Source organism: Hibiscus syriacus, unplaced genomic scaffold (assembly GCF_006381635.1).
Source record: "Hibiscus syriacus cultivar Baekdansim isolate YM2019G1 unplaced genomic scaffold, ASM638163v2 tig00110253_pilon, whole genome shotgun sequence".
NCBI lineage: Eukaryota > Viridiplantae > Streptophyta > Magnoliopsida > Malvales > Malvaceae > Hibiscus > Hibiscus syriacus.
Window position 1 is genome coordinate 21,713 of NW_024062646.1, and position 8,805 is coordinate 30,517.

At 36.7% G+C, this 8,805-nt stretch overlaps 1 protein-coding gene and 1 pseudogene across 2 annotated transcripts; one reads left to right on the forward strand and one right to left on the reverse strand.

Annotated features, from left to right (window-relative positions):
* Positions 1 to 363: 363 nt before the first annotated feature.
* On the forward strand, positions 364 to 4,147 carry LOC120114884. Of its 2 annotated transcripts, XM_039135659.1 has the most exons (5): positions 364 to 445; positions 1,160 to 1,232; positions 1,611 to 1,744; positions 2,547 to 2,999; positions 3,445 to 4,147. In XM_039135659.1, exons 2-5 carry the CDS (start codon positions 1,206 to 1,208, stop codon positions 3,857 to 3,859), a joined length of 1,029 nt encoding a protein of 342 aa, XP_038991590.1. In that variant the 5' UTR covers positions 364 to 445; positions 1,160 to 1,205; the 3' UTR covers positions 3,860 to 4,147. The 2 variants fall into 2 exon arrangements, with proteins under 2 accessions (XP_038991590.1, XP_038991592.1); XM_039135661.1 differs by lacking the exons at positions 364 to 445; positions 1,160 to 1,232 and having other exon boundaries at positions 1,608 to 1,744; positions 2,533 to 2,999.
* A 735-nt stretch (positions 4,148 to 4,882) lies between these two features.
* Positions 4,883 to 7,970, reverse strand: LOC120114885 (annotated as a pseudogene).
* Positions 7,971 to 8,805: the final 835 nt, after the last annotated feature.

Sequence of the window (8,805 nt, forward strand, 5' to 3'; positions counted from 1 at the left end):
GGTGTGGTGCTAAAATAAAACAAAAACTAAACGTTAGGTATGGTTGTGAAAAAAATGAAAGTTTAGGTACTAAAACGGATCAAAATTGATGTTGAAGTACTAAACCCGTAATTTACTCTTATAATTTTAACCGTCTTTGTCATGGATCCAAAAGCACAAGACCACACGAACTCGATGATTTGGGCTCAACAATAACATACACCAATACCAGAGGGACCTGGACTTCAGCGAGTGACCCGTTTACATTTGAGGTAGGCTGCAAGTTGAGTTAAGCCCCTCTTTTAGCATGCAACTGACCCGAGACAACAAATTCGGGTGTCACCATGGCCCTGTTTGCTACTTTTGAAGATATAAAGCGAAGATAAAAAGAATAAAGCAAATTCCATTTTGAAGCTGTTTTGGGAGAAGGAGAGGATAGGAGCTGAAGATATCACACAGTCTAAAGGTATGTCTCCTCCTCTTCTTATCTGTTTTAGTTTTAATTTATTCTTAAAATTTTGAATGCACTTAGGGATTTTTTTTCCCTGAAGACTTATTTGTTCAAATTAAAAGCAATTAGTCATGGATTGAATTCGACTTATATTTTTAATTTCCTTAAAAAGAACGAGGAATTTAATTTATTCATATAGAAATTGGTTTGTTTTAGATTTTTTTTAGCTTCAACCTCTGTTTGGATGCTGAGAAAATAGAGGGAATGTAATGTCAATATGTGCTGATAAGCTGAAAATAACACAAATTTTCAGCCCAGTTCTTTTTTTCTTTTTTCTTTTCCCGAGAACAAAGTTAAATGCATAGATTTCTCTTTAATTTTCGGAAACTAAACTGACCTCTCACTTTTTCCTGGCGTTGTCGTCCAAATTTTGGTGTAAATATCTGCTGGTTGTTCTGTACTGTAAATCTTCGCTCGATATATTTGATTGCTACAATGAGGACAAGATCAATTATGTTCCTGTAATGTTTCTTACTATGGCTGGTATTGTTCTATCTGGGTTTCAGCAGGGTACCTTTTTGGTTCTTGTTGGGATTTCTTTCATATCATTGTTTGTAAGAGTTTCTTTACATATAGTTGAAAGCTTATAATCTCTTTTGATGCCGTGTTCATTTCATTTCTTTAGGCCTTGTTGAATAAATGTTCAGGCCTTGTTGAATAAATGTTCAGGCCTTGTTGAATAAATGTTCAGGCGCTTGAGGTGAAAGTTGCAACTATGGTGTTGGTGACCCATCAATTGCAGGTATTCTAAGAACTTTTTTTAGCAATAGTGTTAGACTAAGAGTATATGAATTGGGACTTTGGTGTAAAGTTCTTTAGAAACCAAGAGTTTGATGGCCAAGTTAAAAAAATTCCCACCTTGCACCCAGGACATTTAGGTCCATCCAAGTGCTGTTTGTTGAATTCTATGAAACGTAAAATTCTGTTCTGGAAGCTCATGTTTGTACTGCTTTGAGAACTTTTGTTTATCAAGGAAGTCTCTTTTGACCTCATGTACAAACATAGTGAGCTCAGCTTTCTCTTGGTATTTATCTGAATGCAAAGTATGCTGCCCATTTTTATTGCATTTTAGGGTTCATATGTAGCCTTCCTTCAATGTCTTTTTTTTATTGTATTACAGGGTTCATATGTAGCATTTCGTTCAAGGCCTTTATCATGTAGGAAAGGATTGACATTAAGGAGACCTGTAGCTACACTTCATATGCTTGGGAGAAGGGAGAGGGGCATATCAGTAAGGCACTCTACTTGTTTATGGTAAGGAACATTTCCCTCTTCATTAAGCAACAAACTCCGTGCTGGAAGCTTGTCCCTTAATATAATGGTTGGTTTGATTAATTTGCATGGTGTATGGGTGATCTGAAAGGACTAGGACTACGCTTTCTATTTAGCATATTGAGTTTATCTCTCTAAGAAAGATCCAAAATGTTTGTTCTTACCACATTTTTCCTTCCCCCAATTTTACTTTTTATTTTAGTGAAAGAAGGTAGGGGATCAACTGAATAGAATATCTGTGAAGAAAAATAGGCTATGAGTTATATCTCTGAACTGAAATAAAACGGAGACCTTTTCTTTGTTCTATCTTTTTGCAAGAAAAAGAAGTGAAGGAACAAGTTAGTGAAAGAAGTGGTAAATTAAGTTTAACTATGTTGAAAATGCAGCATAGTAATTACATGTACACTTGGTGCATAAAATTTCATATAGAAATTTGTGTGATGTAGTGTGAGGTTGTAAATGGAAAGTTGTTTATTACTTCTGGGTGGTAATGGTGTCAAACATTGCCTGATTGGTGCAGTGATGCTATCTCTAACTCTATAAATACAGGTCTATGCAAATCATATATTTTTGTTATTGGTGTGTTCTTTCTTCTTGGATGAGCAATTCTTTCCTTAGAATTCTTATTTGTGTTCCTTTACACGTGAGGATGACAAGAACACCTTTTTATGATATGAAAATAGTAGTAGGCGCAGTGGGTGTCATTCTGCCACTATTCTAATTTAATATTTTTTTCATTGTATGCATCTGGAGCATTTAAATTCAGACAGGCTTATTTTTGCAGTATAGGGGCTCATTCTTGCGGATTGAATGCCAAAAATATAAGAATTTCAGCCTTCAAAGGCAGTGTTCAGAGTGATGAATCAGGAGGCAGAGAAAACGAAGGGAATGTTTCAAAGAGTTCTATTAAAGTTTCTTTTGCTCCAAAAGATGGCGAAGGGGCCACAATAGAATCTTCCAAGGCTCATAATGGTCCAGTTGCCTATGCCTCGGAAACTGGAGAGAACGTTGTGGGATCCCCTGCTATTCAGAAATTATTCAAGAAATGGATAATGATGCTGCGATCACATTCCCCAAGTCAAGTGGTGGATGATGCTTTGGGAGAAGAAGCACATCCTAGGGATGCATCGGAAACTCAAATTGACACCCCAAGTAATGGAAAAAGCGAGATCCTAAAGATAGTTTGTTGTTATTTCTGGGATTTGGATGCAACAATCAAATTACCCTTATTAATATTGTAAGTATAGTTAATGTATTATCTCTTTCTGCTCCCCTCCAGTAATTATTTTCTAGCAGCGTACATGATCTATTACTGTGTGGCATTATGTTTGTGATACGAAATGGCTGTCTACTGTAAAGAGCAAAAAGTGACTAGCATAAAGCTCGTCTTGATTTATAAGGACTTCTGGTGTACCTCTGATAAAACGTTTCCAAGTTAACTGGTTTCCTGGTTCTGATTTTGTTCTTGTTAATCAATCCCAGTGTTCCTCGTTCTTGACCTGAGATGATTTGGTAAAAAAAATTTAACTTGGTTTCCATTCTCTCATTAATAGCTTTTGTCAACCATATTGAGTTGTCCTCTCATTCCATAACAAAAATAGAAATTTACTTGATTTGTGGATGAAGCGGCGCTGTCAATATACTTACATACATCACTAACAGTTGCTTTGCCACATGTGCAGTGTTCCGTGGTACCTCGGCATCAATTTAATATACGGGGCTGAAGTTTCTAAGGACTTGACTCCTCTATGGGTGTTTGGTCCCCTGATCGTTGCTCTTTACATCAAGATGCTTAGAGGCTTGTGTGCGCTGTATGTTTTCAGCTTCAAGCAGACGGTTCAGCTAATTAAGAACCTACCTACCTACTACCTCCTGACTTACAATTATGTTGCACGTGGAAAGCTGAAGGAAGACGTACGAGCTCGCTTGTGGCAACCCGTGGAAGACATGAAGAACACGGACTACAAAGAGGTATGGAGAAAAAAGGTGAAGGATGTTCAAGAGTGGTTGATGGAGAAGTACCTGGACTATGTGGAATCGATATGGCCGTATTACTGCAGAACCATCAGGTTCCTAAAGAGAGCTAATCTCATTTAGGTGTAGACTTCTTTTGATCCGAGTCAAGTGTTTGGCGAGGAATTAACGCTGTGGGTTTAGAGATTGAAAATGATTGCAAAGGTTCAACATTTTGCAACGAAGGTAGCAGACTGCAAACCCCATATTTTTGGAGTTTATTCAAATCGAGTGCTTGCTAGATTTTATTCACGCTCAAAACTTCTCTTATTTATTTTTTAATTATTCTTTTACGTTTCTCCTGCATGTAAGTACTGGAAGGTTTGTTTATGCATTTTGGGATGCCACTTTGGTGGTCCCATTCATTCCTAGTAACGAATATCTTCCGATCCATCTCTACTCGTGTTAGGATGTAGGATGTTTAAACAGTTAATTCGGTCACCAACTGTAAATCGAATCGATTTTTTTTTAAATGTTAATTGAACCTAATAAAGTTTGGTTAATTTGATCGGTGACCGAATTAATTGAATTTTTTTATAATCTTTTTAGTTAGATTAATTTGAGTTTAATAGAAGTATTTTTTTTTATTTAGGTTAAAGTTTAATTAGATCTTGATAATTTAATGGGTTTAGTGTTATTAAAAAATAATTCGATCTTAATTTTTAATGGGTTTGAGCTTAAAATATGTATTTAATATTTATTATTTTTGATTAATTCGCTTAATTAATCGATTACGAATTGAATTATCTGTTAAACTTACTGAAAAAAATTAAATTAGTCAAAATGATTAGTAATATTTTATTATTTGAATTTTATTTGAGAAAGCTCACGCCTAGTGGATGGTTCATGATCTAGACTGTTTTGGTTAATAGCATCCGTCAGATGTCGGGTGAAATCCTTCTTAGAAGCAAAGGTAATAAGCATTTCACTTTTTTTTTTTTAGTTATAATTTTGTAGTTTATCTAATCATACAACATAACTATTATAAAACAACACCTGAAAACATAAAATTGCATCTACTCATAATGGATCTTGCACCAATCAAAATCGAGATTGATTGCTTGAACTGTCATAACAATTGATTATTGCTACCGTCCACAGATGAACACAACCGGTCAACGTTTATGTTGAAGTTGGGTAAACAAACTGTTCATTTTAATAAGGGGAGAAGTTAAGATTACAGACATTGCAGTAAAACATGTCGGCATCCAGAACATGCATATATGTACATATATATCTTCAACTCGATGCTTGACATGAAAAATCTAGGATACACGACTCTTTCACGCACAAACGGACCCCATCATGCTGAGGCCATTCCAGCTCTGGAGCTATAACCATATTGAACCACAGATGTTAAAACTGCGTCTGCTTCTCCGGCATCCACGTGACACCTGGAGGTGGCTTATATACAGAATGGTATATTACAAACAGGACAAAATTACCTATAATATATGTAAACCAGCACCTTAAGTGATTATTTGTCATGCTCGTACTAACAAAGGCGCTGGCAACTATGAGCAAACTCGGGCTTTTTGCGCTCCCTCCCTCCCCTGGGACACGGACATATCTCTTTCCGCTAAGCATCTTTTGTATGGAACAAACCCCTTACTACTCTTTTGGGAGGTCATTTTTCCCTCTGGAGAAAGATCTTGGCACCAAGAATCAACAGAATCTGAATTCTTCTCCCTATTTTCTGTTTGACTAACTGAGCCAGTATTTGAACCCGTGGAAGATCTTTCATTTAGAGTTTCCTTCTCATTCGTCCTCTCTTTGACACAAGAGTCCTTACGGGTTTGATTAAATGAAGTACTGTGATAAAAGGGTAGACCTTGGTAAAGAGCCCACCATGGCACGGGAGCATTACCGGTGTATTTTACTTGGTCTTTTTATCCGAGTGGATTTCAATACAAGGGGATAAATTAGATTTGGAAGGTACCATTCTCCAATTATCGATGACTATCCCGTTTGACAAATGCAAGTCCAAGCATGTCGATGGTAATGCCTGAACAAGCCTCTCACTGTCCGCATCATTACCCTCTACACTGTTCTTAGATGTGGAAGGTTTACCAGAACCTTTCACCTCAACTGTTTTCCCAAAAAGCTTAATACTAGTGAAAGGCACATCTACTGTGTCTGCACTTCCTTTGGCACAAACAGGTTCTTCAAAATTTTCATTGGATTTCTGGGTAATTACACGAAGATGAAAGAAGATCAGATTCTAAATTCTAGACAAAGGTCAGTAATAGTTGTTTCATATAATGAAGAAGGGCAGAAATTTTACCAAAGATAAAATATCCTCCTCAGTTGAATGTCCTGATACTTTATCAGATGATAAAGATTCATTCTCTTTCTCTGTAGATGTCATATAGTCATTTTCTTTTTCAACAGGGGATGTATTGAGTGATTGTATATTAGTAGTAGTACATGAAGTTGGGGAAGAGCATCTATTTGGTTGCTCCGAGGCAGAAGACCCCATTGCATCGAAAACAAATGCGGACAGAACTGATGAGGGCGACTTGTTATCCTGTTCTGAAACAAATGGGGATGGAGACCTCTCTGGTTGAGATGATGGAGATATTCCTTTGAGCGAAACAACAGATTTACGGGGATATGGATGCATTGGCTTCCTTTTTGGACGAGGAGGTGGTATCTCAATTGGTTTATTGGAACTCTCAAAGCCACCATTGGATTCACGAGCAACCTAGAACCACAAACGCAAAAGTATGAGATGCAAGTTACAAAAACCTATCTAAAAATGTCTACACGTGGCATGCCCACAAAAGATACAATCATTTTTCAATCAAGAAAACCTTGCAATGAACTTAAAGCAATAAACCTTAGAGAAAAACTTTTGAGCATGACTTCGAATTTGAACAGCAGTTTTCGTGCCTACATGCTCTGCATGAAAACAAGTGTAACTTGATCTGTTCACACCATAACTGGAAAAAGAATGAATGGGATAATCTCCACTCTGCACTTACCTTCTATTCGGCGCCAGCCACGACCATACAAACTTAAAGCTTCAAGAAACTTCTGGTGCTCTTCCTCTGTCCATTTTTCCCTTTGCTTAGTTATAGTATAGGGCTTCCGAACCTATTTTACAGGAAAATTTGAGCATAGCGAGAAGAGATTAACAATTACTCATTGGGGAGTGTTATAAATAGAAAGGTAAGTAAAGTTTTAGGCAACACGAAGAATGGAACCTTGGGTGTTTGGTGATGCTTAAATGAGTAAAGCACCTGCAGTTGGGTCAATGACTCGGATTGTTGGCTGCCAATGGAACAGCATATACCAGATTTAAGAGAATTAGGCGATACTGTGCCTTCAATTTGATCCTATATAAAATTTGCAACAGCATTGTAACAATCAGGAAACGCTCTTCACAATATATGGATTGTTATATAAGAACTTTCCAATCTAAAAACAACCCTAACGACACCAAACTGCTACTAACCTTCCCATTAGAGCAGATTCAGGTCCATACATACTTTAGCACACTAGAACATACGACTTGGCATTAACCAAAATGAAATAATACGAAAGATGAAGCATGTAATTCCAAAAATTGTAGTAATTCATAAAAGGAGCATTTTTCAAAGTCCAGCAAACATAGCAATAGCAATTAAAGAAATAGCAAATCTGCATCGGAACATTCGACTCAAATTATGCGGAGTACACACTGAAAAATGACAGCTTACATTACAATTTCTTCTTCTTTTTATATCTAAACTTCTAAATGAATAAAGTACAGTGCATAATAACAATCCAATCATAAGCATACAAATATAGAACTACGTGTACCTCAGTAGCCATCGGGAGCAACGGATTTTTGCTTCAAATCTTGTGGAGCCTAGAATACTCCTGCAACTTCACCTAAACCAAAACCACCCTCAGTATATCTATATGTTTTTTGTATACACATAATTTCATTATCAGAACTAATTCAACAATCAGATAAGACTTTTTCTTTCCTATTAAAAAAAATACTAAAAACTCCTGTCTCTGGTATGAACAGTGAGCCGAATAAGAAGGAAACGTTATTAAATGAAACAAAATAATATAATCCAAAAAAACAAAGCAGATCGGCCACAAACTTACCAGTTACAACGAGAAACCTTGAAAACAGAGAGATCAAGCAACCAAAGGTAAAATTCGCCGGAAATTGAAACAGTCGTACTGCACTGATAAGTTGCTGAAGAAGCAATTCTTTCGAAAAATCAAAGAAAATACAAACAGGAGATGAAGAATCGAAATTAGATTTGGATGTTGAATCAAGGAACGAAGGGGAAGCAAAGAAGACGGAAGGTATTTTGAAAGAAAGAAAGAAAAATAGTAAAGATGCATATAAAAATTATAATCATGTTATTATGTTATAAAAAGCGAAGGGAAGGACGCCACGTCAGATTCAATTTCTTAATTTCGATATATTTTATTTAATTTTCCAAGGAAAACTCGAGAAGGGGCTTGGACTCTTGCGGCCGAGAACGCTCCAGTTCTTCGCCACGCGTCGTCTTTCGGCATTTGCACTTTCTTTTATTTCAGAGGTTTTTCTCCTCCCTTTTATTTTGTGGAAGATATTGAACCGTGGATGGATAATTGATGAGTGTTGCCAATTTCAGATATTTTTCAACTTTTTCATTCCACGCGCGCTTCGTTTCACTCCTCTGACGTTTCTTCTCGTGAAGGAGCGTGGTTTTCACTCGCTACGAAAATGGGTGGAAAGTGAAATAAAATAATTAAAAAACGGATAAAAGCAAAGAAAAAAATCGAAAAATATCTCTTAAAAAAATGTTATATATTAAAGACAGAAAGACGGCTGGCCCTAGTGCTGGTGGTGGGTACAGCTGCTCGTGACATAAAGGGCCTCGGTGGTGGGGACCGCCACACCTCTTCTGCGCTTTTCTGCCACATCAGCTCTTTCTTTACCGTAAACGCCCCGAGTACCAACCACAGCCAATATTGTCCAAGTAAATTTATTATTCTTAATATGTTTTGTAATATTTTATTTTTTTTCTCTTCTTTTATTA